This window comes from Agelaius tricolor, unplaced genomic scaffold, assembly GCF_023055355.1.
Source record: "Agelaius tricolor isolate 1412-34295 unplaced genomic scaffold, bAgeTri1.0.p SCAF_5, whole genome shotgun sequence".
Classification (NCBI taxonomy): domain Eukaryota; kingdom Metazoa; phylum Chordata; class Aves; order Passeriformes; family Icteridae; genus Agelaius; species Agelaius tricolor.
The window spans coordinates 44,773,743-44,801,408 of NW_027269265.1; the positions used below are offsets into that span (position 1 = coordinate 44,773,743).

The 27,666-nt window shown below is 40.0% G+C and overlaps 1 protein-coding gene across 3 annotated transcripts; it reads left to right on the top strand.

The window, feature by feature from the left end:
- CHKA (choline kinase alpha) lies at nt 1–22,498 on the top strand. 3 transcript variants are annotated; one of them, XM_071427645.1, is made up of 12 exons: nt 1–424; nt 3,711–3,822; nt 10,727–10,780; nt 14,497–14,610; nt 15,234–15,367; nt 15,639–15,743; nt 16,113–16,171; nt 18,222–18,309; nt 19,223–19,331; nt 19,807–19,913; nt 20,243–20,324; nt 21,096–22,498. In XM_071427645.1, exons 1-12 carry the CDS (start codon nt 114–116, stop codon nt 21,153–21,155), a joined length of 1,335 nt encoding a protein of 444 aa, XP_071283746.1. In that variant the 5' UTR covers nt 1–113; the 3' UTR covers nt 21,156–22,498. The 3 variants fall into 3 exon arrangements, with proteins under 3 accessions (XP_071283746.1, XP_071283747.1, XP_071283748.1); XM_071427647.1 differs by lacking the exon at nt 1–424 and adding an exon at nt 814–835; XM_071427646.1 differs by lacking the exon at nt 10,727–10,780.
- The last annotated feature ends 5,168 nt before the right edge of the window (nt 22,499–27,666 follow it).

The window sequence follows — 27,666 nt, forward strand, 5'->3', positions numbered from 1 at the left end:
GGGCGCGAGCGCGGGGCTCACTCGCCGCCGGCGCTGACGACGGAGAGACGCACGCGAGCTGCCGCCCCCGCCCGCCGCCCTAACGGCCGCCGCACCCCCCCCCACGCCGCGCCATGAAAACCAAGTTCTGTAACGGCGACGCCGACCCGTCCCCGCTCGGGCTCCTCCTTGGCCGCGGGTCCGCCACGACTGGGCAGCCGCCCTCGCCGCTGGCTCACCCCGACTCCGAGGGGAAGGACCCCACCGTGGCGGGCAGAGGCGTTGGTGTCGCGACCCCGCCCCCGGCGCTGCCTCCGCCGCTCGAGGAGGAGTCGCCGCCGCTCGACCCCCGGACGCGGCGCCGGGCGTATCTGTGGTGCAAGGAGTTCCTGCCGGGGGCCTGGCGGGGGCTGCAGGAGGAGCAGCTGCGCATCAGCCCCATCAGGTCAGCGTGGAGGGGGAGGTGGCCCACCCAGGGGGCGGGGACGGGGGCGCGCCGCGGGTCCGAGCCGACACCGGCGGGGGAGGCGAAGGGGGCTCCGTCTTTAATTTCATTTTATTATTTTAAATCCCACCCGGATTCGGTTTAGGGGGTCCCGGGGGCGGTGCGGGGGTCCCTGGGGCGGTGCGGGCTGCGCTGCCGCGCCCCCGGCCCGGAGCGGGCGGCGGTGCGGGGAGGCGGCGGCTGCTGCTGCTGCTGCATCGCCACGGCCCCGTCTCGGCCCCGCGCCGGGGGAGGGGCCCCGCGCCCGGCCGGGAGAGGGATGGAGCCGGCAGGGACCGCTGCACCGAGCTCCTGCCGGGGAAAAGGGCCTGATGGGCTGGCCCTGGCTGCTCCGCACTGAGAGGTCATCAGGTAAACGCGGTGTACCGGCGATGTGAGTCATCTTCTACAGCATACAGTAACGGGTGCTTGTGACTCAGCACGTTGGCAGCAGAAATATGTAAATTGGGGACGTTCTGGAATCCATATGATGTAATGTGTTGGAGATCTTTGCCTTCTTTGCGGAATTAAATAGCATCTTTATTTTGCTCTAACTAAACCAATGTTACTTCAGAGTTTCCCCTTTAAGCACTGCTTGTCTCACATCCTCCAGACTGATCGTTCTATCTGATCCAACATAGAGTCGAGGACAATTTCAAAGGATACTGTTATCAGTTTGCTTTCCCTATCTCTCAGCTTTTGTCCTACACAAATCATGCACACATGTACCCTAGGTACCTAAGGGAGCATACACAGTTGACAAAGCTCTGATGTGTAAGTGTGGTTAGAACACATCCTGCTCATTTCTAAATTTATTTTAAAAGCCTTATTGAAAAAATTAGACACTCACTGAGACCCAGTGCAGGTAGTGTTGTTTTTCTAGATTGTTTCTCCTCACTTGCCATGATCATAAGGAGTTAATGAAGGGAGAGAACTTTTTACAAAACCAATACAATTCCTAAACAATAAACTAGTCTGATATGTCTACTTTGAGTTGCTTAATTAAATTTTCATCTGTATTTATGTGTGTTGCTGACTTTGGTTCTTACTTTCTAAAGCCTTACATTTTAGCAATTATCTTTGTATTTCTTGGAAACTTGTCATGTGAGGCAACACTTCAGAATGGCTTGGGGGTTTCCACATTTGGCAGAATAGCAGATGAGCTGAAACTTAAGAACATATAAAGCCATGCTAATTGGTAGTTGGGATTTTTTTGGCAAAAGTCTTCTCATCACTTTCATTTCTGGAAGATGCATCATATTGGTTTGCTGATTGTGGTTTCCCTCAGTGTGCATTCTCCAGTGTGTCCATTAATATTGCAAAATCATGTTCTTGTACAGCTGTCAGTTAAGTAGCTGTATCTGTATGAGTGAGATGTGCCCTTTTGACCTTTAAACAAGCTGTTGAGTCGACTGACCTTTCAGAAGAACAGTGCCTTTTATTATGCTCCTGTATGGATTTCCTTGATAACTTTTCCAGGTAACCTTTGAAGTCTTAAATGCTATAGTGAACTTAAACTACAGTGAAACTTCTGTTAGATGGAGTTCAGCATCACTACAGCACTCCACTGTAGCTTGTCTGGTGTAAAAAAAGAATTCCTGGGCTTTCACATGCTGTGCAAGCTGAGCATTTAAGTCATGTAACTATACAGATTCTTGAGCTTTAGTCCCGTATTTCTTGTAAAGTAATAAAAAGTTCAGTGTGCTTAGTTCTTCTATTTAATTATTTATATTTTCACCAAAGTTTCTGTCAGAGGCTTAGAAAAAGCAGCAAATGTTTTTTGTTTTTTTTCCCCACAAAAACCTGTCTAGCAGAGTTCAGATAAAGCCAGAAGTGTAGTTAGTATAACTAACCAATTTTTGGATTGTCTTTGAGTAGCTGACTCTGCTCTTCCTTTGATATCCTTTCCATCTGTCTCTTGGGTTTTTTTCCAACCTGTTCACCTTCATGGTTCAAAGTTACTTCATATCTTGTCTCTAAACATCCTTTTTTGGGTGCCTGCCAAGCCACCTGGTTCTTTTCTGTCTCCTTTCTTAAGCATATTGTGCAGCTGCTGTTTTACCCTGTTTTTTTGAGATTTCTTTTTTTCTTCTCGGTTGTTGACTTTGGATATGTAGGCCAGCCCCTGTCTCCTTCTTGGAGCCTTTTTTTCCAGAAAGTTTTTTCGGCTTCCCCACTGTGTTGAAAGAGAGCCCAGAAGAATATTTGAAAAAGCATAGAAAGGAATGTCAGGTTAGAACTGAGAACTGCATTTTAGCCACTACATTTTGGATCTGCTGTGGATTCTTGTAATCCAAGGTCACTGCAAGGTATTGTATGTTATAGGCAGAATCACTTGCAGAAGGAAAATTTGAAAATTTCATTCATGAACATAAAGATAATGAAAAAATTGCAGAAAGGCAAAGCAGTAAAGAAAATGTGGGTTGAGTGGATGGATATTCTTAAGAGCCACAAGAACCTCAAGAAACTTAGCATCTCCTCAAGATAGACACAAATTAGGGAAATCTGTGCTTCAGTCATTCAGATGATACACAGGCATGCTGGGTTTTTTACATAATTACTCTTTAACAACAGTATTTTTACAGGAAGAAGTCACAGCATTTATTTTGTTTTCCACAACTTTATAGATCTAGATAGATACTAGATCAGAGAAACTGAGTGTGATTTTAGATTTGACAAATTCATGAGCAGCTTATTTCAAATAAAGAACTGCTTTAACTGTAAAATTCAAAATTGAAAATGCATCCCTAAGAAAGACAGCAGAAGTGAGACTTCCATCAGCAATGCTGTAGCACAGGTATTCAGGTTAAAACTTTATAGCTGAATTTTGTAGCTGCCAATCCCAGTGATAGCAACTCTTAATTCAAATTTGGAGTTTTATAGTCACTGCATGATTTTAAACTTTTTCTGCCATTGCTTTGCTTGTGCAGCCAAGTCTATCTGACAAGATTCCAGCATCACTGAAAATAATTTACTTAGCTCTACATAGTTGTTTGTTGCATTTCACATCCATTTGTTAATAGCTTGAGCTGTAATTTGCTCTGGGTGGTGAACTGTACACCAAAAAGCACGAAGCTGCCATTTTTTTATCGAAGCCTGATATGAGTTATTGGTACTGTTGGAAAACTTTCTTGTTAGAGTAGACCAATTAATCACACCAAAAGGATGTTTACTGCACCTGTAATCTGTTGAAAACAAAAGGTGTGCTTTTCCAAGTTAGCTAATCAATGTATTTCTGGGTCTCCAGAGGTGGCCTCAGCAACATGCTGTTTCAGTGCTCGCTACCTGACACCATTGAGACAGTTGCAGATGAGCCACGGACAGTTCTCCTGCGTTTGTATGGTGCAATCCTGCAGATGGTGAGTACATACAGGGCTTTGGGAGTGGGAGGGTTTCTGTAGCTTCACTCTCATGTTTGGAATCCTTCATTTGTGACACTGTGCAGCTTTCTCCTTTAGGGAGTGTTTCTGTGGTGGGGGCTAGATTGCAAGTTGAAAGCAGTTTTTTTTATGGTTTGTTATTGTCTAGAACTTACACTCCTTTCTACACAGATCCCGACTGGCGTGAATTAGCTGAAGGCTCATTTGCTGTTTGTTTGGGCACTAATGTTTTGTTTATGGTCTTAAGTTTGGACTGTTGTGTTTCAGAAAAATTTGCTTCTGTACAGAATGTAGGACTTTGACATAACTAGCTAGATTGCAAGAGACTAAACTGCTTAATTTTAATCTTGATAGCACTTACGAATCTTGGAGATTAGTTGAAGGTTTTGTCAAGCTTATACACTGCTCAAGCATTTTATTAGATATTATATGGGTACTTGTGCTGCTAGAAAACTTGATCTGTAGTTTTAGACTAAGAATGAAGCGTGAACATCAATACTGTACAGTCATCTCATTCCAAAACATGCTTTCCTGAATGTGTGAAATGCCTTATAGCTGGCACAGAAACTTAACCAGATGTTTTGTTGAACTCTCTTAAGGTTACTTTTATTTGGTTAGTTAAATGTAAATAGTATTGAAATTTGTCACACCTTAAGTGAAGTGGTTGGCAAATCTGTTTCAAATAGTAACATTTAAAAGCAAGACTATTTTGTAGTCTTCTAAAGGTCTCTTCTAAAGCTGACAGACTGTTAGTCTATCACTGTACAGCAGATCTTCTCTTATCCATCTCTGCTACGTACTTGATTATATTGTAAATAAGCGATCATAACGTAAGTGTTTAACCTTATGAAAAATTGCAGCTTCATAACATTACATCTGTATGTTGGCATTTGTTCCTGTTTGACTTAGAGGATCTGGTTTTATTATCCATTAATTTTATATTTTCCAGTACTCAGTCACTTGCTTTGAACAACTGATCCAATATCTGCAGAAGATTTTCTGTTCCTGAGATTTCAGCCCATTCTTCCTGCTTCTGCTGTCTTGACCCAAACTTACTGTTAAAAGTCTCATTAGATACTGTTGCTTTACTGACTTTGAAGTGCTCCTTTATTATATTATGTGAGTTGTTAACTTTCCCGTGGTAACAAACTTTACCAGAAATATGTAAGGTGTCCCAGTGGTTTGGAATAGCATGAATTGCTTGGCTACAGCACCATATGTGTGTTGGGAAAGTTAAACAAGAAAAGTGTGTAGAAGTTCAGTAATTTAAGCTTAAGTAGTTTTTAGTTTCACTCTCACTAAAAGCAGAGTGAAAAAAGGGGGGTGTGACACTTTGTTTCCAAAATGACTCCTAGAATTGATGCTAAGTTGGGGTTATTTTTAAGAATTATTACTGGTTTCAATGTAATGCTGAGTTAATATTTAGAAAGCGTGAGTAGGAACATGGGCTGTAAAACTATTGTAGTGGTAGAACTTCTGTTTTCCAAGAGCTGTAAAGAAATATGGCCTTTCCCTTATTTTTCAAAGTAAAAATAAAATGGACTCTAGAATTTGGCTGCCCTCTTCTTCCCTCAGGGTATTTTTAAACTTGCCTCTTCTCTGCCCATATCCACTGAAGAAATCAAAATAAATTTTTGGGCTCTAAAATCAGAACTAATTTGGTTTGAAAATTGGAAGTGTGTTCATAACTTTCTAACCTTTCTGCTCTTGGTGTTGAAGGATCTTTTGAGATGTCTAACTTCCTTTATTTCCATAGTGGCAGTGAAATGACTGCTCTTGTTGGTGCAGTTCACTAATGGTTAAGTAAGCAGAGAAAGTCCCAAGGTAAAACTTTGATTGCATTGAGGTTCACAATTTTTGTCAACAAACATTTGTCTCTTCCAGCCCCTATACCTTAAATGCAAGTTAAAATATAAGCAAACTGTTTTATTGGGTATTTTGAAAACCTCACATAGGATTTCTGAGTTTCTGGGTGGCATAAGCAGAATGTTATGACAAGCCTGTTAAGTGGGAGTAATTTGATATTTTTAGTAAAGTTGCTTAAGTTAAAAACCTTGTAGGAATTAAGGAACACTGCTTAAGTAAGTTGAGTTTTGAGACCTTATGCTAAAATCACAACTTAATTCTCAATGACTTTATTGTAACTGCCACTGGGTATTAGTAGTTACCACTTGTTTGTTTGAGCCTTTGTAGCATGTTTTAACTCTTGTCCATTTTACTTTCTGTTGAAATTGGAGCACAAACCAGTGATATCAGTTCTTTATCCCTTTACTGTAAATACTGTGTATCTATAGCAACCTGCACCAAATCATTGGATGTACAGAAGACAAGTTTAACTTAAAATTTTGAATACAAGTGAAAAATGGATCTCTCATTACTAACTTAAGAAGGAATGATACTGGCACCATAATTCTTTGAGCCACCTTTTAAAGGAACCTTTTTTGCAGTTTGAAAATAGCTCCAGTTTGCTTATTATGACTCTTGGAAGACACAAATGTCAGTACATGAAACTCATCCAATATAAACCATGCCAGCTGGCTAAAGCTGCCACACAGGGAAGGCTTTGTGCCTTCCTCTGTCATAGCTGATATGTTTAAGCCAATTTTTTGTGTGCATGACTGTTTTGGGGGGAGCTGGGTGGAGATGAACTGTGCTGGCTCGGCCATTATTATGAATGGTCGCACTGGCATGGATGTTTATAAATCAAGGACTTCTCTTGAGTATATCCTTGAGCAGAACTTTTTTTTTTAAGACAAGTATTGTACTTGTGACAGGTTAAAGTACTAACCACATTAAAACTCCAATGTTTGAGGCACAATGCAGATATGTCCTACACTGAAAAAAGGGAAATGTCTCACTCTGCTTCACTTACTCTTGCTCCAGCTTAGTTGCTAAATTTAAAGGGGAGCATTGAAAGTAAAACTTGTGCTAAAATATCTTTAACTGTTGGTTGTATTAGTGTAAACAACTGAAACTAAAGGTTATCCAACAATATGCCATTTAATGTCCAGATTTTAAAATTGGATTTCATATTCATATCACTATAGTGTTTCTACTTAAATTCAAAATAGCATTTTGAGAATGCTAATAGCATTTCAACATAAGGTGGCATCAACACAAAATAAGCTCAAATCAAGGTGAAATTTAAGTTCACCTATCAAAAGGTAACTTGGATTGATTCCCGTTCTTTTACACGTGTTAAAAGAACCTTGAACTCTGACTCACTGGGACTCTGTTACCTTTACAACAGCCAAAAACAAAATCTTGCATACAAATGAGGAAAAACAAACCAGGATACCTAATGTTCCTTTCTGGTCTCTCAATTTCTATGTGAGCAGATGCAAAATGATTATAAATGGGTGCCACGGTTCTGTGGTAAATCTTTTTCCATACCTGCCTTGCTGCCTTTTATTTTGTCTAACTAAATAAAATGCAGACTGCTGTGTAACTGTAATGATCAACGTCTTCTGTGGTTGTTGGTGTCCATGTCTGTTTGTAGCATGGAGTAACTACAAATCCCTGGCACTGGCAGACGGCTTGAAAGAAACCAAGCACCTCTTACGGGGTTATATTTGTGTTGGGTGGCATTAAGGGTGTTCTGGGGTAATGTACCACTTTAGTTGTATATGCATGTGTTCTCTGCTGCAGGCTTGCCCATGCGATCGTGCCTAGAGCACTCTGGTTTCCAGGTGACAGACACGATTCACGGTATAGTATGAGATCTCTGAAGTGGAGCATTCTCTACAGCTTTCATTTTCTTTAGTACTGGATTTCATTGTTTAAAAGTAAGCCTTAAGTAGCACCAGCTACTGTCTGTGCATCTGAATGTTTACAGCAATAACAGAATATCAAAAAACTGTCCCTTCCTTTTCTCTGCTCCCTCATAACAGAATGGTAACTTGAAATGGAGAGGATTGGAGTTGTGGCTTTTGTAGAGCTTGAATTGGGAATTCTTCACATGCTAGATTTTTAGGACTTCAGCAAATTAGTATTGGTTCCTTCAGGTCTGACAGGGATAAGTGATCAATGGCAGATACTCAGAAGCTGAGATGGTTATCGCTAAACTGAAAGCTGGTTTTGTTCCATACACTGAAGTTCAAACTGACATCTCCTGACATCTTCTAGAAAAGTTTCCCCTGCTCAGGTTACCTCTAACCTCCAAGGAAATTCATTGTGATGCTGTGATTTAAGATTTGAATTCCTAGGGATATATCTGATTCAAAGTATTGCAGAATTTTGAAGTATTGAAAACTAAAGCTGAGTAAGCTCAGGAAAATTGAGTTATATTTTATTCAAATTTGTGAACAGAACTCAAAGTTATGTATGAAAAAAAAGATAAAAGTTCCTTCTCTGTACAGAATTCTCTGGTCAAGCATCATTTGGGTTTTTTGGTAAGAGACTTGATCTTTCAGTGACAGAAGAAATTCGGGGCATTAGGAAGAAAATGTTGAACTCAGTTTTCTGTATCAAATTGCCAGATGTATAAACACTGGCCATCTGAGCAAAGATCAATGTGTACTGTTTCCCATTCAATGTACATGATCACAAATTAGACTCTAAACAACTTCTATTGAATATAGTTATCCTCCCTTACTAAAACTGTAGTGAACTTTCTCAGGGCTTTGAGAATAAGTCTTCCCACAATAAAAGCTCTGAACAAATATTTGAAAAAATCTTGAAGCTGTAGAAGACATGTCTTCTACAGCTTTTCTAGTTGATTTCCATGTAGAGAGAGCAAATTAAAAAGCTCTAGCAGTTACTCAGCAATTCTCTTTTTGAGGTAATTAAAATCACCTCATTTTTGTTGATGTAAATAGCTCCCAGAATTGGACATTAGTTGGAGTGGGCTATTAAGAGTTATGGAAAAAGTGAAATTGATTGATTTTGCCAAGAACAAGTGAGCTGAATAGGTTGATCAAATTATGAGATGCCTTATTTTAAACCACTCTTCTTAGAGGTGAGTGCAGAATCAGGAAATAATGAAATTCTACTACTTCAATCTGTTAAACTCTTAAACTTCTGGTACATAATATTGCATCCTGCAAACTTTGTTCTCCTTGCCCATGTATAGTGAAGAATTTCCTAATCCTAGGCTGAGTACATGGCCGCTTGTGAAGTCTGATCCTCTCCAAGCTCCCATTCATATTTGCAAGTTATTTACATATTTGTATTAATTTTCTTCTTTCTTCATGGAATCTAATGCTTCATGATGAGGGAACAGAAAAGAGGAAAGGGATGTTGCAGAAGTCTCCTCTTGTGATGACTGCAGTAAAGCCCTAACTGTCCCTTTCTAATGGCAGAATGCCAGATGCCATTAGGCTGTCTCCAACACTGATTTGAGGCGGACTTTTGGAACTGGCTAGCTCTTTATACAGTATGACCTCTGGAAAGCAGATGCCAGTTCAGGTTTTAGGGAAAAGACTAATGTGCTTACCTTCTGATTGAACTGAACCATTCTGAGAGCACCATTTATCAGGAAAGACTCCTGAATGGTGAGTAACTTTCTGACTGTTCCAGAAAAATCTTGAGTGGTATTGATGTAGACCATGCTTGTTCAGAGAAGCCCTTCGTAAATGATTTTAATGCTATTGAGTAGTTACACATTTAGCTGTAGTGAATATGTTTGGACTTCATTAATTTCCTTGAAAGCAATATAAAGTAATAGTAGTTTCCATATTGTCTTGTTTTAAACGTACATAGTAGTGTTATGGGAAGTACTTGCTGAAAGACCATGGAATGTTGTTAACTACCCTTCTTCTATAGCTTCTGAAATACTGTAACTGCAGAGCTTGTTGTACTGTACTTAAGGCAGCTGGTGTTGCTTAACTGTATTCCATTAAGTTCATATTTCCACCCTTGTTTTGGACATGTTAGAGCTTTGGAACAGGAAGGTGTGCACATGGTTCTGTGAATGCAATGTTTGTGTTCAGAAGGTGGAGATGCAAGCTGCCTTTATGGGCCTCTAAAGCTAGTCTGGTTTAAACAGTCAATGGTGGAATTGCAACATAAATAGCAGCCACAAACTGTCACTAATTCTAAGCAGATATTTGCTTTCTCTTCTCCTTACCTTCAAGCCCTTTAAAGGACAAGGGTTTTAATACATCTTATATTTGTAAATGTGCAGCTCTATTAAAAGCATGTGCCATTGAGGGTTCAGTTGCTGAGGGTATGGTTTAATATTCTGAAACTGCTTTATAATGACTCTTAACAACCCTAGCACAATATGTAATGCATGGAACTTGTTAAAGTTTTGCTACTATACTGTGGTTCCTACTGAGAGACCTTTAGCTTACATGGGCAATTCATTCCAAGAACAGCCTTGGATTTGCACAGCCAGTGGTACACTGGACATACAGCCAAGACAGCAAACTTTAAATAAGAAAATTCTAGCCACAAGACATTTGGAAAATAACGTAATAAGCAAAAAAAAGTGCTTTGCAACCTTCATAACATGACTCTTCCAATAGTCCTTGTAAAGCTTTTATGTAATCTCTGTAATGCATCTCAAGTGCTTTGGCTGGAAGAATCTCATCCCAGATGTCATGCAGAGGGACTTAATTTTCTCTTAATTAAAAACATTCCTCTGAGCTTAATGGTGCATTGAAATCTTGTTTTGAAAGACTGGGAAGCAATAAAAATAAGTGAAAATCAGGTATTTACACGAGTGGCTTGATATCAGTGGCACATCCTTTTGAAAGATTTTGGAATTGTTGAAAGTGTGGTGGTCAGAGGTCAGATGGATACTAGTGCTGTAGCTGTCACAGGTCTGAGACAGTGTTTTAGTTAACTGTAGCTGGTACTTCTACTCCCTTTGTTCTGGTGGCTGCAGGTTAATAACTTGAAATTTCATCTTCTCATTGTGTTTGCTTTTTCTCATTCATAGAGGTCCTGTAATAAGGGGGAGTCTGTACAGTCTCAGAAGGAAAATGACTTGCAAGTGAGTAAATAAATCTGCTTATTTCACAGAATTTTGTAGATTATAGGGAAATGTGGTGATCCTGCTTGTTTTAAACCAGTAGTTATTCCACCTGGACTGTGTCTAGAAAATGTAAAAATTAATGAAGAAAAGAAATTTATTTGCTCACAGAAGCAACATTATGTGAGTCTGGACAGAGTTTGGAAAGGTTCAAGCATTCCAGATTATGAAGCATCCCCCAATTCTACCCTAAACCTAAATGGTTTCTTATAATTTTGAATATTGGTATCATTACTGCTATTTCTAGTATCAGACTCTTCTTAAGTAGATGAGCATCAGTTCTCTGCTTTACCTAATCCCTAATTTTTTAATACATTGATGAACTTCTCTGAGGAAAGTACATGGAGCTGGAGAGAACTTGTTCTTGGGCATGAAGTGTTCCTGATTAGCACTGTGCTTGGATCATCTCTGCTCTGCAAACTTTCAAGTTCTGGCATTTGGAATAATTTCTTCTCCTGCAGCATAATGTTTAGCTGAGTGTATCTTTTCCTAAAGTCATCTGAACAGGATTTGGTGATTTAGATTTCCACCCTGGCAGTGTTTTTTCAGAAAGGGGTAACATTGCAGCATGCTAGCCAGATGCCTTGGTTGTTATGTACTGTTTTCAGCTCATAATAATTTTGGCAGTGACTAGGGAAAAGTACATTTTACTCAATTGCTAAGTGCTGCTTTTCTCCCCTTGTATTTTTGCCTTCTGGGAATGCCATCTGAAACGTTTTCAAGCATTTGTTTGGTTTTGGTTTTTTTTTCCTAGTGAGTTGAAACTGGTTTTAAATTTTTTGTTGTTGAATGACTGCTTTTGAAGTTTTGCTGAGCTTTGTTTAGCTTACTGGAACAGCTTCAATCAGTTGAACCAAGATTGAACTGAAAAATGTACTGGTTTGATACCTCAGTTACTTTCAAAGATGAAAAATGGAGATGGCTTGATTTCTCCTCTACCACAATCATGTAGAAAAAGAGTTAAAGTTCTAAAAAAACTCCAAAAGTCCAAACAAGCCCCACCCTGGTGGCAGAAGCTCATAGAAGTTTTGCAGTAGAGGAAACAAGGTTTTGAATTTCAGAACTTCATTTGTGGTATTTGTTGCTTGAAAATACTGATTCTCTGCTGATAGGTTTTCTGCTATTAATGTCATGGTGCTGAAATTTCACTGTTGAATCAGTGTTCTCAAGAATTACTGTCAGGATGGATTTGTTAATTCTCATGTGTGTTGGTTATGGGAGGAGATGATATTCTTTAGAGACAATAAAATTCTCTGGGTTCACTAACAAAGTCATTGTAGCTTCTGAGCTGCCTGGTGTGTGACAACTGTGTGTGTGTATTCATTGGATAGTCTTCTGTCAGCTCATAAGGCCTTTTAACAGGAATTTATTTGTTTTACTTTGGTTTTGCTATAATTTGCAGTAATTCTCCTTAGATTATGACTGCTTTATGTATTTTACAGTTAAATTTTTGTTAAGGCAGAAAAAAAGCAGGAGCTTCAGTTCCAACTGAAGTGTATAAAGGCTCCCTGTATGGGAGTTGCATCCTGGGAAAATCTTGTAAAAAATGTCTATCATTGCTAGGTTTGAAATAAAACATTGATCTCTTAAATATCCATTTAAAAGCATGAGTGGTCCAATCTTCTCTAGAAATCTAAATACAAGTGCTTATGGATGAATCTCTGAAACTGGTCAAAATTGAGAGCTTTAGATCTTAAAATGTTGTCTTGGCAGCATAAGTATATTGCAAAGTGTTTGAAAGCATTGAGGTACCTAATGTCCTTGGCTACAATGTTTGATCCTTTGAAGTCATCAGGTGAACATTAATCTGAAGAGTCAGATACCTAGATTTGTTCAGTGTCCATATGAAGTATGCTATAGAATTTCTTTCATGTCCTTTAGTAGTTTATTTCCACACCTACCTGTGTTTGACAGTAGTGTATGGAGTGGAGACTTGGTAAAAGGTTCCTTGGGTATTATGAAGGAGAGGCCTTTGTTCCTGAAATTACATGGCTGGTATTGTTCCAAAATTCTTATTGGTCTTGTGTTCAAATAAATAACCATTTGGTTTCAGTAGAGGAAAGTTCTTCTAGTGCTTGTCACTTCTGATGCATGAAGAGATGTCTTAATGAATAACAGGGGCTTTTTGTACTTTCTGTTATCCAAGAATAGTGAGTTGCTTTTCAGTAAGATATGGAAATAAGGAACTGATACCTTAATGGGAACAGACTTAAAAACTCCTGATGTTGTACCAGGCGCAGTCAAAGTCAGTGTTGGTTAATAATAGAGTGGACATTGAGTAGCTTGTAACTAATTTCCTTCTCGGTGCTTGGCATTAGATTTCAGAACTGAATGGAAAGAGTTCAGACCTGTGATGGTGAGGGCATGTGAAATGATTAAAAACATATTTTTGGTGTGTTAGTTGATAAAGCATTTGATGCTTTGAGGAACTGGGATGAAAAAATGGTGGAGAACATAGATGCAATACATTCATATGCAAATTGTTTTAAAGTCTCAGTGCTGCAGAACACAGTTACATGAGTCTTTACTACACTTCAATATGAAACACTAGAATTTATTGAAGATCTCAGAATAATGTGGGACAATAATAAAAATAATTTATCAGTGGTGCTGCCTGGAGTGTACTCAAGAGTGGAACTTTAGTATAGAGTTATATACTGTCTGATATTGTGTTGACTGCAATAATGCAAAAGGATCTGTGGTCAGAAATACCTGAGAGGTTTCTTAATGTTGTGCTCTTCATACTTACACTTTTAAGTGTTATGGGTCTGACTCTGAGATGAGCTGCTCAAAAGTAGGCAGATGCTTGGCAGATCTTTAGGGTTTGAGTAGAGCTGGATTCTGGTGAACATAATTTCTAGAAGTAGATATTTATAATGTGACCTCTGTGCTTATTTACAGATAATCTTACCCATCCAGAAAGCTACACTTCAGTGATTTTTAACTGTGTTTTTGAGACTAAAGATTTCATATTTCTATTAACTTTTAAATTCATATTAAAAAGTTGTCTGGTTGTCATTGCTATGAACCAAGCCTATTGATGTATGAAAACCTTAGAGAAAAGTTACTGAAACTTGAGGTATGCTTGGTGGTAGAAAGGGAAGAACATTTATTCACACACACATATTCCTTAGCAAGAGCTTAAATTACTTCCTCACTTCAAAAAAAAAAACCAAACAACTTAGGATTTCCTTCCATTAAGCACATTCTAAGTCGATCTTCTAGATGAAAAGTGTTGTTCAGTTCATTCACTTGTGTAGCTAAAATGTTCTTTTGAGAGGTAGTATTCTGAAGAGTATTAAAATAGTTGATATAGGATAATATTTGTAGTTCCTGTGTTGTGTTTCAGTGGGATGAGCTCCTCCAGGAAATGAATTTGCAGAGTTCTTACAGGGTTAGAGAAGAGAGGGTGTTTTGGTTTTTGCAGTTTTCCTTTGACCTGGCCCACCAAAATTAAGTAATACAGGTTTTCTTCCCCAGCTTTAAACTTGAAAGCAAAAAACTTGTATTGCTCCCATGCTGACTAAAAGTTATTAGTCAAGAAACTTCGATTAGTAGAATGTAGAGTCTTTTCAAAGCTAGCCCTAAAATTTCTCACTTGGTAACAGTTTAGCTGTTGCACACACCCATGTTAATTGCTGTGCCAGCACCAACTAATGCTTTGATTTCCTTGGTAGGGAGCAGAAGCCATGGTTCTGGAAAGTGTTATGTTTGCCATTCTTGCAGAGAGAGCGCTCGGCCCAAAGCTCTATGGAATCTTCCCACAAGGGCGACTGGAGGAATTCATTCCCGTAAGTCCTGCTCACAAGTAGTTAGTGGGCTGCTGGAAGCTGTTGTAATTGATCATGACAAGAAGGTCTCTGGACTGCCCAGAAAAGCAGGGATGTGGGAATGGAATACTTGGCTGCCTGTAGTAATTGCTGTCTGTAATTTGATACAGTTAGAGTGGGTGTTGGAGAGCCCCGTTGTAGCTCTTGCCACGGGGAGATGTCTAAAAACTCTTCAACTCTAGCAGAGGCAAATAAATGAAGAAAAAAAGCCTATTGGATACCAAACTTAGCATGGGGAAGGTGTGGAGTAACACTTCCCTTTAGCAGTAACAAGAGCAGACGCTTTTGATGTTCTTAAATATTTATACTTTATCTGCTTTGAAGATATTCTTAGCGTGAGATGTGATACTCCCCAGGTCCTGAATCTAGAAGTGAATTGATTAAGTTGTTAGTAGGGCTGGCTAACAACTTTGCAAAGGCAGCAATTTTGTAAGTTCATCTGTGAGCAAAAAAGAGTATTGCTTGAGTACTACACTAGTATTTCACAGTAAACTGCATGGAACCTAATGCTAGTGTTTATAACCAGTCACAGTTCTGTAACTCATCAATTAATTGTATTGTAAGACTACTGTGTTTTATTACAGAGCAGGAAACTGACCACTGAAGAACTAAGCTTACCTGACATATCTGCTGAAATAGCTGAGAAGATGGCCAGATTTCATGGCATGAAAATGCCATTTAATAAGGAACCTAAGTGGCTTTTTGGAACAATGGAAAAGTAAGTTATGCAATACTTTATGGGGGGGGGGAAAAGGTGATCCATTGTAATTTTGGTAAGCAGATCATTCTTCCTGAATGCCTGAGATCACAAGCTTTTACTGTACCCAGAAACTATCACATGAAGGACTTCAGTTACCTTGAAGAACAGTAATGTTTTCTTCAGTAACTCTTTCAAACTTCCTTGATTTTATTTTAAATGGTATTATAGTATGGGAAGAATAATATACTCATTGTTACAAATCCTTTATTATTGTGTCTTCTCTTACCAGGTATCTAAATCAAGTGCTGAGAATTAAATTCACCAGAGAATCCCAAACCAGAAAACTGAACAAACTTCTCAGTTACAATCTGCCCAAGGAAATGCAAAATCTAAGGTAGGTTTATTTTGTCTATTATTATCTTCTAATCTCCACAGTTTCTGGATGGATTTTTGTATACTTGTTCAGACATGTTATACAGTATAACACTTCATATTCATCTTACTTTGCAAGCTGGGGATTCTTTTTGGTTCTGTGACCAACCTGAGTCTCATACAAATACAAAATTCTATGATGAAACTGATGCTGATCTGACATACTGATCATAAAGTCAGACTTTATTGTGCTGATGTTTTGTTCCTAATTAAGAAAATAGGCTGTTGCTGGGAGGGAATGGTGTTTCCAATTCTTACAACAAAATTACCTGGAAGTGGAACTGAACTTAGTTATTTGTTACTTAAAAGATGCTCTGTTGCTTTTTTCTAGAGCTATGCTTGAAGCTACTTCTTCACCAGTTGTATTTTGCCACAATGACTGTCAGGAGGGTAAGCTGCTAATATTTCAGTATTGCTCAGTGATGTACTGTTGAGCCTTTTCTGGTGACTTGTTTGCCTCTCTGAGGGGTAACCACGTTGTGGAGGTACTGCCCTGACTGGTGTGCTCCAGTACCAAAGCAAAGTATGGGCTTCTGCAGCCCTTCAGGCTTTTTTAGAGAACTCTGGTGTTGTGACTGGGTTAAGCCAAGAATGTACTCATGCTCTGCTAGTACAGGTCCGTTGATGATGGGAGCCTTGTGTGTTTTCCGTTTAGACCATACCTTGCTTTGCTGCAATATACATGATCAGAGTAGGGTATACTGGAGTCATTCTAAAAGATGCCCAAGAAGTACAGTGAGTGGTGAAATGGAGAGTAGGGCAGTTTGACATGGCAGTTTTTAATTTGTACTGATAAGAAACATTAGGAAAACCTTATCCACCTTTTTTTAGTGTTGTCTGGGAGTCATGGAAGGAATAACAATTTTCCTGAAAAAGATGAGGAGGAAGCAAGGCTGAAGGTGTGTTGGGTATGCTGTGCCACCTGAACAGTGGGTAAGCTGGGCTGAGCTGGAAGGATGCTCTAGTGGGACTGTGTGCAGGGCTGTTTTGTTGTCACTGGTCCCAGCTTTGGCTGAGGAACTGCCTTGCAGGGTGGACACAAGGATAGGCAGCACAAGGGGAAAAGGCCACTAACCTGAGATGTCAGTAGTGGTGGAGTTGGAGGTCTCCTTGCTGATGTGGCAAGGTCCACTACTGGAGGAGTCAGAGCATGATAGGACTGAGGCAAGCTGGGGAGCCTAAAGCTCCAAGGGGTTTGGGGGATGTGTGTGAAATATGTGAAATACTGTGCTGCTTTTTCTGTTGGTGCAAGAGTGTGGCATGGAGAACACAAGGACCTGCAGAGTCAAACTCCTGCAGAACTTGACATTGCTCTACATTTGTTTACTATCTGCTACTTGACAGAGGCAGACTTGATGTCTTTTAGATGAATTATAGTGACTGTGTGACTTGAAAGACACATAAGCAATTGTCTAAACTTTCTGTATAGGTACTGGTTGTGCCACATATTAGAACAGCAGAGTGATCAAACTGCTGAAAAGCAATTTCTGTCCCTAGTGTTGTATGATCAGTGATAGTGCTATGCTGATTGGAGAGATTCTGTGAAATTTATAGATCTCAAGCTGTGCAAAGAAACAATGCAGGAAGGACTGCTAAGGCTGACAGGACCACCTGAGCCAGCTGCAAGCTGAACTGGGGAAAGAGGATCCTTGGGAGAACAAATCTGCCTCTCCCTGTACAGAAAAAACTTTCTTGCTTTCAGCTTTACAAGGTAAAGCTATGTATCTCAACTTCCAGACAGCTGGTGAACAGCCAGTGCAACTTGGCTTTAACTAAACCCAGCTGGCAACTCAGCCCCACAGAGCCACTCAGTCTTTCCAGTGAGATTGGGAAGAGAATTTGATGGGTAAAGTGAGAGCTCACAGGCTGAGATAAAGGCAGTTAATTAGGGAAAGCAAAAGCTGCTCACACAAGCAAAGTAAATAAAGAAATTAATTCACTGCTACCCACAGGCAGGCAGGTGTTCAGCCATCCCCAGGAGAGCAGGGCCCCATCACACACACCAGTGACTTGGGAAGGCAAACACCATCACTCCAAACATCCCCTCTTCCTCCTTCTTCCCACTCTACATAGTGAGCATATCGTATGGAATATTCCTTTGGTCAGCTGTTCAGCTGTATCTCCTCACAACTCTGCCTGCACCCTGGTCCCTTTTTGGGCTGAGCTGCAAAGCAGAAAAGACCTTGACTCTACAGAAGCACTTGCTCTGCAATAACAAAAACATCCCTGTGTTATCAACACCACAAATCCAAACACAGCCCTGTGCCAGCTACTGTGAAGAAAATGAACTACCCCTGCCAAAACCAGCACACCTATAACTTTTCAGTGCAGATATAAGGGATAACTAGGATTAGCTGAACAATGTTCCTTGAGATACACAGTATTGCTTTTTTCTGATTTTCCTGCATTATTAAATATGCAGTATTATCTTAATTTTCAGGTAATATCTTACTTCTGGAAGGCAGAGAAAGTTCAGAAAACCAAAAGCTGATGCTCATTGACTTTGAATACAGCAGCTATAATTACCGGTAAACACTTTTTCTCTTCAGCATGGGAGTGTGTTCCTTTCTGCATGCTGCAGGGAGGCCACGTGCTGCATTACTGATTGTTTGTCTATTTTAGTGAATTGTGTTCTGCTTTGGTAGTGGTGGTTAGCAAATATAACTAATCAAAACAGTTCTCTGATGCTGTTGAGTTTAGGCACACAGCAGAGGTAAAGTTGTTGTGGCTTCTTGATTGTTCAGATTAGAGGGTTTGTTATGCACAAATGGCTTCTTGCTTGCATGTCAAAATTTCTTTCTAGTGGGAAGCTGAAGAAAAGGGTAGATTTTGTGTGCATATATATGTAGGGCAGCTTTGCTTTCATGTTTCTTATTTCTGTCCTTTCTAATGGCTTTTTCATCTATGCAGATGAGAATACAAGTTTTTCACTACATGGTTGTGCAACATGCTTGTTTTTCTTCCCTCAGACATCTAGTTAAGTGTTTTTAAGGATGATCTAAGTGTATATAGTCACTGGGATTAAACACCACATCTGGAACATAATAAAACAGTGAATTCCAATAATGTAAAAGTGGAATATGTTGAAAACTTTGAATGTGATCTCTTTGCCTGCAAGAATGCCAATGTTAGAGATGTCTGACTTCATACTGACATGTACTATGTACTCAAGTATTTTTACTGTGTCTATTGGTATAAAGTTTGGTAGCAAAGTCTAATATTTTCATGTAGCTGATAGCTTTTGTTCTTAACTGCCCCTCTTTACTGTTTTATAATAACTTGCAAAAGTTGTTTGCTGGATATCAATTCTCTAGCTCCAGGAAAACTGCAGTAAATTATGAGTAGCCCAGTGCTTTTAAGCTTGATTTTTGGTTTGCTTAAAAAATACCCAGATTGCTAGTTTGCAAATATTGAGGTACTTTGTCTTTGTTTCTTTTTCAGAGGATTTGACATTGGAAATCACTTCTGTGAATGGATGTATGATTATTCATATGAGAAGTACCCATTCTTCAAAGCCAGTTTTCTTAAATATCCTTCAAAGAAACAGCAGGTAGACACAAAAGACATAGATAAATGCCAGTGTCCAGTCTTCATATTGTAACTCTTTTTCAGTTCCCTTTTAGACTTACTGTGTCCCAAGATATTTCCTCTTTGACTTCAAGTGTAATACTTTGTCTAATCCTGACTAGCTTTGCTTTAAAAATCATAGTAACTTAATAGCTACTCAGGACAGAATATTTACTATGTGTGTTGTACCCATCTACCACAAAAAGTCCAGTAGTTGTAGACTGCAACTGTGAAATTAGTTGGCAGTAGCAATATACTGCCTGTCCTAACAATATAACTTTTCTTAAACCAGACTTTCAAGCAATTGTTAGGGGCACCATTAATCTTAAAGCTAACTCCAACACTGGATGGTTGGAAAAAAGTAAATGCCAATTTATTAGAAGGTCTGCCTAGGCCTGAAAGAAACAAATATATCTTGAGATGAAAAGTTGTAACTCAGTTGTTTACTTGCATTCCAGCTTCATTTCCTCTCCAGTTACCTGTCTGCATTCCATGATGGCTTTGAAAATCTGAGCGATGAAGAGAAGTCTGAACTAGAAGAAGAAGTGTTGGTAGAAGTTAACAGGTAACTTGCCTTGCACAACTGTATCTTGAGACTTCCACTGTGGTACCTATCCTTGTACATACCTCACTGGTGAGGAACTTGAGCCAAGAGAGATTGAAAGCTGTTTATATGTGCTAAAGAATGATCTGTCCACTGTAACATTAGATCTGTGATATACACTAATAGTGAAGTAAACAGAACACTACTCAATGGGGCATTATTTTTGTAGTATCATAATTGAAGCAAGGTGTGAACATCCCCAAACTAGGGAATAATGTAAGAGGATATGGAAATAAGGTGTTGTGACTTAGCTAGGTATTTATTTCAATAACATAGCCTTGTAATTTCAGGTTTGCCCTTGCATCACACTTCTTCTGGGGTCTGTGGTCTATTATACAAGCAAAGATCTCATCCATTGAGTTTGGGTACCTGGTAAGTTTTATAATTGTAGTTTTACACTACTGAAAACAAATAATCTAAATAACCTGCAGTACATTATTGAAAATGCAATGGAATGGCCTCTCACAGCAACCAGTATCTTCTAAGTGGTGTAAAACTTCTAAAAATCCTTTTGTTACTACTTTGTGCTCTCTCCTTAAGAATGTATACAACATGTAAGATCATAGAAACTTCAGAAATTGTTCCCATGGTTATGTAGGAAGTGTATAGCCTTGTATCCAGCAGCATTATTCTGCAATAAGACATCCCAGGCAAGAGAGAGGCCAACATGCAGTGAGAATTTCAAACTAAGTGCAAACTCAAAGTGCACATGCTGTCCCATGGTGATGTTCAGTGTGCAGCAATATCTGTGCCAGGTAGCAGCTTGTACTTGAGAAACTGATCAGTCCAGCTCTTGGTCTGTGCTCAGTGTACTGCAAAGTGATAGGACTGGCAGGTACATGGAATATCTTACTGGAAGTGTTGCAGGAGCCAGCCTTTTCAGTGAAGTCCTGGCCTTTTTAGTACCTGTTTTTTTTCTGACATTTTGGCAGCAGCTAATTGTGTTAGAGTTGAAACAAAACTGGAGGAAATTTTAAGAAACCAGAACACCTCTGGAGAGATTATCCCTCTGAATAAAGCTAATTAGTGCATTGAGATGATGGATTAGGAAAGTAACACAGTTAATACTTCATTGTTTCCCCATCCCAAAAAAGAAAACAGCTGTTTACTGTACAGAATACTGATTGTCCCTTATTTCTCCAGGAATATGCGTTATCCAGATTTGATGCCTACTTTGATCAGAAGAGGAAGCTGAAGGTGTGAATGTGGGAGGAGTGGCCTGTTGGTGACCGTATGAAGAGGGCAGCTGAACAGAACTTTCACTGTGCTTAGGCTACTGTATCTCTAATGAAGGTGTCACTGAATTCCAGTTCCTGGAAATGCAGGTGTACAGTACTGAGGACTATAAAAATTACTTGTTTACAGTTCCGTAAATAGTTGGAAAGAGACTGGGAGGCAAAAGTAAAATACAACCATGCAATATCTTTAAATCTTTTCAATCTAGGAGCTATTTTGTATTATGGGAGAAGCTTAAAATTAGGTGTCAATACCACATGCATCAGAGCAAACTTGCTGTGGGTACATTTTTGGGGGATGTTGGCATTCTGGTTTGTGTTGTAAGCAGAACAGCTGTAAAAGCTGATTTGTTGTAGACACTGCCTCTTAAGGAAAAGGAAACGCAAAGGAGACAACTGCTAAACTGTGAAGTAGGCTTAAGAACTTACTGTGAGTTTAGGTTCACCATGCCCCAAGAACACTATCTTCAAAGCTGCTGATACCTTACACCACTTTAACCAGAAGCAACTAAACACATTGGAGCAGTGTGCTTTAAAGTGTGAGTGACACACACATGAATGTTTCTCTTAGGCTGGTGTGCCTGGGAAGTGAAGTATGAATGAGCTTTGAACTGGACATTCTGAAGGAGTTTGTTTTGAACTGTTTGTTCCATGTCATTCAAGAACATGCCTGGTTCTCTTAAAATGCTGTGTCCTGCACAGGGAGTTCTGTGGGCTGGCAGCACTGGGAAGAGTGCCTTGAATTGCTCTAGCAGCTCCCCAGATAACTGGACTGGATTGGCATTGATAGTACTGGTGATTGAGGCCCATCTCTCTTCTTGTGTTGCCACAGTATATGGCTGTAATAAATAGAGCCAAAGACTGTGGAGAGCACTTCAGGAAATTGCTGTTCTGCCCATCCAGTTCTTACGTGGCTTGAGAGGTGCTTTTCTTGCACCTTCAATTCTCATCATGTTCCAGGAATCCAGTAAAGTGGAGCATCTTGTGGGGAACAATAACATGTATATTGAAACTTGAGTATAATCTGTGTACATGCCATCTAAAGACTTCTTTTGATTTTTTGGGAGCTTGTTTATTTTGAATGTTATTTGTTTGTGCTTTCTAACACACTGTATTATAAACAAACTTCTAAGTTTACCCTTTCTGACTTGTATAGCAAATACTGTTTGAAGCGGCTGAAAAATGTGCAGCATTTCATGTACTGTATAGCAGAACTTGTAAAAGCTGTCATGTTACTCTCTTGTACAGAGAATCATTTTCCATACATTCAGTTATTAATACTTTATAATAAATATAAAGCACTTAAAAACACTGTTGTTGATGTTCTTGAGTCTGTTACAGCTGCAGGATAAAGTAGATGCCATTTCTGGCCTTAATCTCTGTTGAGTCCCTGCAAAGGCAGACTGAGATACAGGCTTAGTGCTCTGGGATATATCTTCTACTTAAATGTGTCTTCAGCATTTATTGTATAATTGAATTCTATCAGAAAGAAAGGTGTTTAAAGCAAGCAATGAAGGGCAGACTGGACATCAGTTTCTAAGTCTATAGCTTTAGAGGTGGGAAGAGTTTTGGTTTAAGCACTTCACTCTATCTGCCCTTTTGACTACCCTCAAAGAAAAGCTAAAAGGTACCAGCACACATGGAATTTTACTACAAACACTTCATGTGGTGTGCAAGTGTGAACAGTCAGGTCTTTTCTCTAGGCTGCTGAAGGCTTCATTTACAGTATTGCTGCACACAGCAAATCCAGTGGAAATGGCAGTACAGGGAAAGGGGTGGGAACAAACAGTTCAGAATGAGGCTTTGCACATAGTTAAAAATATAATTGATATGTAATATGTGTCTGGAATCTTGGAAAGTAGTCCAAGGGTAAATTCAAGTTCTTGAGAAACCACCCATGGATACTGACTCATCACTTCACATTTCTCAGAACAAAATAGGGAAGGGGACTCAGTCACACTAGTGCTAACTGTAATAAAAGGTGTAATTGGAGGTCATTCCCTTTTTTGAGTCTTGCCTATTGATGGTAAGTTCCTTCTGTTTTCTTGGAGAACTTAGAGTAGACAAAAGAACTGGAGTAAAACCTTCTCTTACTCATAGTCACTGAATGTTGAAGGTGATTTATAGGCTGATAAAGCAGCTATTTAAATGTGCTGGCACTTCATAAGACTTAGTATAAAGGTAGTTAAGTATTAGTTTTTCAGATTTGCTTTTCAAAAAGGCAGTTTAAAACATACTGATTGATCCTCCTTTCAGTTGATTTGTAAAAACAATTTGTGCTTGAGCTCTTCTTGCCTGAAACTGCTGGGTTTTATCTCCACTTTGTGAATTCTTGTCTCTGGACCTGCTATTAACTGGTGAAAATGTGACTTTTAGTATAAGAGTTAAAAGAAGAACATTTGTTACTTTTAAAGGAAGCTGTTGCTTGTCTAGCCAGACAGCTCATCTCAGCCACCACTTGGAGGTAATTCAGTGGGTAATAGGCCTAGTTTAGTGTATACCCCCATCACTCCTACAACTACTTACTATGTTCCAAGTGCCTCACTACTGAATCTCTTTAAGGATTTTCCCTGCACAGTCTTAGGGGCTTCTCTTAACTGGAAAAGTAGGTATTTCTGGGCTGAATTGCATACAATCAATTAGTAAATTAAACATCTCTGATAGTGGTGATGCTACTAAATAGAATGACAGTATTTTTGGAGTTGCTGTTCTCCACAGAATTGATTAGGGAAAGAGTTTATTTCTAGCTCTTCCTCAGGGTACACACTCGGCAAGGAGAAACTGGCAAAAAGCAACAGCAGCTTTTGCTCTCTGTGACTCTGGGCCTTTCCACCAAATGCAAATGTACTTGGCATAATGGGAAGAAGCTGAGATTTACCAGTATTTTGATCTCTTGCTGCTTGAGAACTGCTGTGTTTTCACTGCTAGGCTTTGTCACTTAAGGGCCAGAAGTTACTTTGGAAAACCCCTGTTCCCCAGCACCGAACATACTTCTGGGAAAATTTCACTGGGATTGTTTGGTGTTTTTCTTCACAGCAGCTTGGAGGAGTGATAAGTGTTCTGAAAAACATGGAAATGTGCAAATCAACTCTCTTTCACTGAAAATTTGCTACTATTAATAAGAATTTCTACTTTTTCCTGCATATTGACTTGGCTGAGGTTGCACTGCGGCTTAAATGGAATCAGCTGGGTTTCACTCCTCCAGGTGGATGTAATTATTTCTCCTCAGTGATTATGGCTGTGGAAGCCCTCAAAGGCACTGGGACTTGCAGCCATGTTGTTCAGGAACCTAGTATGTCCTGCAGTTTTATTAGACATTTTGATGGGAAGGCAGGAACCTGGCTTAATTCTGCAAGAGTCTCTAGGACTTGGAACTGAAGAATGAATCCTCTGATTTGCAATAGAAGATGAGAAAGCAAATTCATTCCCAGAATAAAGAAAGATGACTGCCCTTGGCCCAAGTGCCAGCACCTCAGCTTTGTATATTCTGCTTTCCAGCTGCAGTGCTGTGAGTTCCTGAGGTTCAGCTGAACCTGATGAGTGAGGCTGTGTTAAGTCACACTGAATCTGCTGGTGTCTCAAGACACCAGCCTTGTCTTGTCTGCAGACTACATCAGCCAGTCATCACAGCTTTTCCAGGCTGCTAAAATCCCAAGTCTAGCAGTCTTTGCTGGTGTTTCTCCACCCCAATTCAGCTATCCCACTTGACACAGCCAGCAGCTGCTGGGCAGCACAGCCTTGCATTCTTTTAGTGCCTACAGAAAAGCAGGTAGGTGAAGGATCACTGTTTTCTGGGCCTTACCAAGACAATAAAGCTTTTGAGAGTTCAAATCCTGCCCTGAAAGATTCTTGAGGCACTCTTGGGTGAGTTCCCTCACCAGGCAGGGAGGATTGTCCCTGATGCCCGCCTGGGTCTATGTGAAGCAACAAATGGAGCACTTCTGTGGAGATGGATAAATGGCCATAATGGCTCTGGACTGAAATAAAATACAGCATACTCTTACAGGCTCCTGGCAAGAAGCAAAAAGGAACTTCTGTACTTGGTACCCAGGCAACAAAGCTGATCACTAAAAAACAGGCTACTTGTTTTTTCCTAATGCAAGATTCACTTTCTATGGCTTTCATTTTCAAAGTATGCAGAGCTCCTATTACCTCAGCATCAAGTGCTATTGTATTATAATGCACAAACAAGGCTGTGTGTGTGTGTATATATATACATGACTTCTTACCAGTCTCATTAAATAGGGATTAGCTAATAAAGTCTGAATGCAGTCCAGTCTGCCTTGCATGAATACACTGAGTCCTGCCTTTGGAGGAAACATCCTGAGCAGAAGCTGTTTGAGAAATGGTACCAGCACTGGAGTGCTTGTCTCAGGAATGGTGCTAGAAAAGGCTGGAGAACAAGCAGAGGTGAGGGGGGGGTTTGTTACAGGTCACAGGCATGCTCTGGCAGAGCCAGGAACAGCACACAGCACTTGAATTCCAGCCCAGCATGCTGGACTAAATATCTTCTCAGAAAGCCTTACAGATGCTGCCTCTGCTGCCAGTCCTAGGGGATGTTACTTTTATTTATTGTTTCCTTCTTATGAAAATAAAATATGCCTTGGGAATCAGCCATCCTTCCTGATTTTCAAAGCTGAAACAATTCTGAAGGTCCTTTAAAGCCAGGGCTGGCAACTGCTGTCTAAAGAGCTCTGACATTCTGTGAGGGCGTCCATAAGAAACTCCCAGCTCCCACCAAGTGAGAGATAAAGCAGAGCCAAAAGGCACAGCCTTGAAGAGAATTGAAGCATTACCAGCTGCCTCTGACCTGCCTGAAGATAGAGATCTCCTCCCCAGCAGGACCCTCAGCCTTTGGTTGGGCAGAGGAAAAGCACTGCCTGCAATCATCTCAAACATTTGCTGACCTCTGCTCTGGTGTTTGCCATCTGGAAACTCTCAGAGCTTCCTCTCTGCTTGTGCTTTTTTCTCCCTGCTGTTGCACTTCCTCCTACAGCCTGTGTTTGTCTAGATATGTGTATTGAAGGTAAAGAGTATTGCAGTTTCTGTGCTAAAAACCCAAATCTTCCATGCTGAATAATCCCTCCAGGCCTGTGTCCTTTGCTTCTTGCTGCATCTTACTGAAGAATAATACAGGAAAGCAACAGACTGTGGCCCTGGGAACCCATGGCAAATGTACATAAAGAGAACAAGGAATGGAAAGGAGGAAAGAAGCCTGCTGTAATTACCCAACACAAAGAACACTAAATAATACAATCATTTCCTCAGGAAGAGATTATAGAGGATTTTGTGTAATGTCTCAGGTCTGAAGGGTTTAAAAATTCACCTTAGAATGGAACTCTAATTAGGAGACTACAGCTGCAAAGACAAATGGTTATTTCACAAATCCCTCATTAGAGTTGTTTGGAAAAATACTAGGTTGTCTTTAGAAATAAGATTAATCATTTTCTCATTTTTTAATCATAATTCATTTACACTGAATTATGTTTTGGATGAAGGCTCAAGACAAACTTCAGATTTTGAAATTCTCAGAGGTCTTTTCACTTCAGCCTGAAAGAATGAGCAACCTAAAGTAAAATGGAAGTTTATCCTAATGTCTTCATTTATTTTCCTTTCTGACCTCTGCCAACTAGTTTTGATTTTTTTCTACATTTTTGCTTAATTTAATTAGAAATGTGCAGGCTTTTGTAAAATATTTATATTAAAAGTATTTGTACACCTACAAAAGTATTGAGTAACTGACAGGTAGTGATGCTTTCTGAGGAGCAAGTGGATCTCATGGTTATGATCCCTTCTACTGTTCAATTTAATCAAAAGAAGACAAAATAAGAACCAGTAAGTCATACTTAAGCAGAAGTTTCCATGGTTGAATGCTGTGTTATATGTGAAACCACACTTCGTGTCACAATTTCTGTTCTCACTTTCCAAGAAAGGAAATACAAAAAGAGGAAGGGATGGAAAAGAAAGGAAAAACTGGAGAGGTTGTAAATAGCAGTTTTAAAATGCTCTTGTTGCACAAGTCCCTGGTTTTCACTGGGCATCTTCAGGGCCTTGCTCTGCCAAGGCCCCTGCAGGGCACCGTGAGTTGGTGCTCTGCCCCAGAGCAAGGTGGTAATACAGAAGCATAGATCTTTCAGGGAAGGGGCTTCCCAATCCAGCTCATGCTGCTTCTGCTTTTGCCTGGCTGCCTCATGGCTCACAGCCTCCCATGCTGCGAGCTGGGCACTGTGCCAAGAGCTGCCAACAGAAGAGAGTGGCTTCAAATGAACCCGGGATGCTGGAGCGGGCATGTCCAGCAGAGGTCCTCCAAGCAGGAATGCCCTGAGGAAGGGGATGCCAGCACCCTCACTGTCTTCAGACACCCAAACCAGGCCTCTTGCTTTCACTTGCTGCTCAATGTAAGAATGCAGCACCCAGAGCACTAACAAAACTGCAGGCTCCCAGTGAAATATTTATGTATTGCAAAGAGTTTCTATCTC

Coding starts and splice junctions, on each gene's coding strand:
- CHKA (XM_071427645.1), top strand. CDS start 114: ATGAAAACCAAGTTCTGTAACGGCGACGCCGACCCGTCCCCGCTCGGG. Junction 19,332..19,806: donor ATCCTTCAAAGAAACAGCAG/GTAGACACAAAA, acceptor CTTGCATTCCAG/CTTCATTTCCTCTCCAGTTA. Junction 20,325..21,095: donor CCATTGAGTTTGGGTACCTG/GTAAGTTTTATA, acceptor TTATTTCTCCAG/GAATATGCGTTATCCAGATT.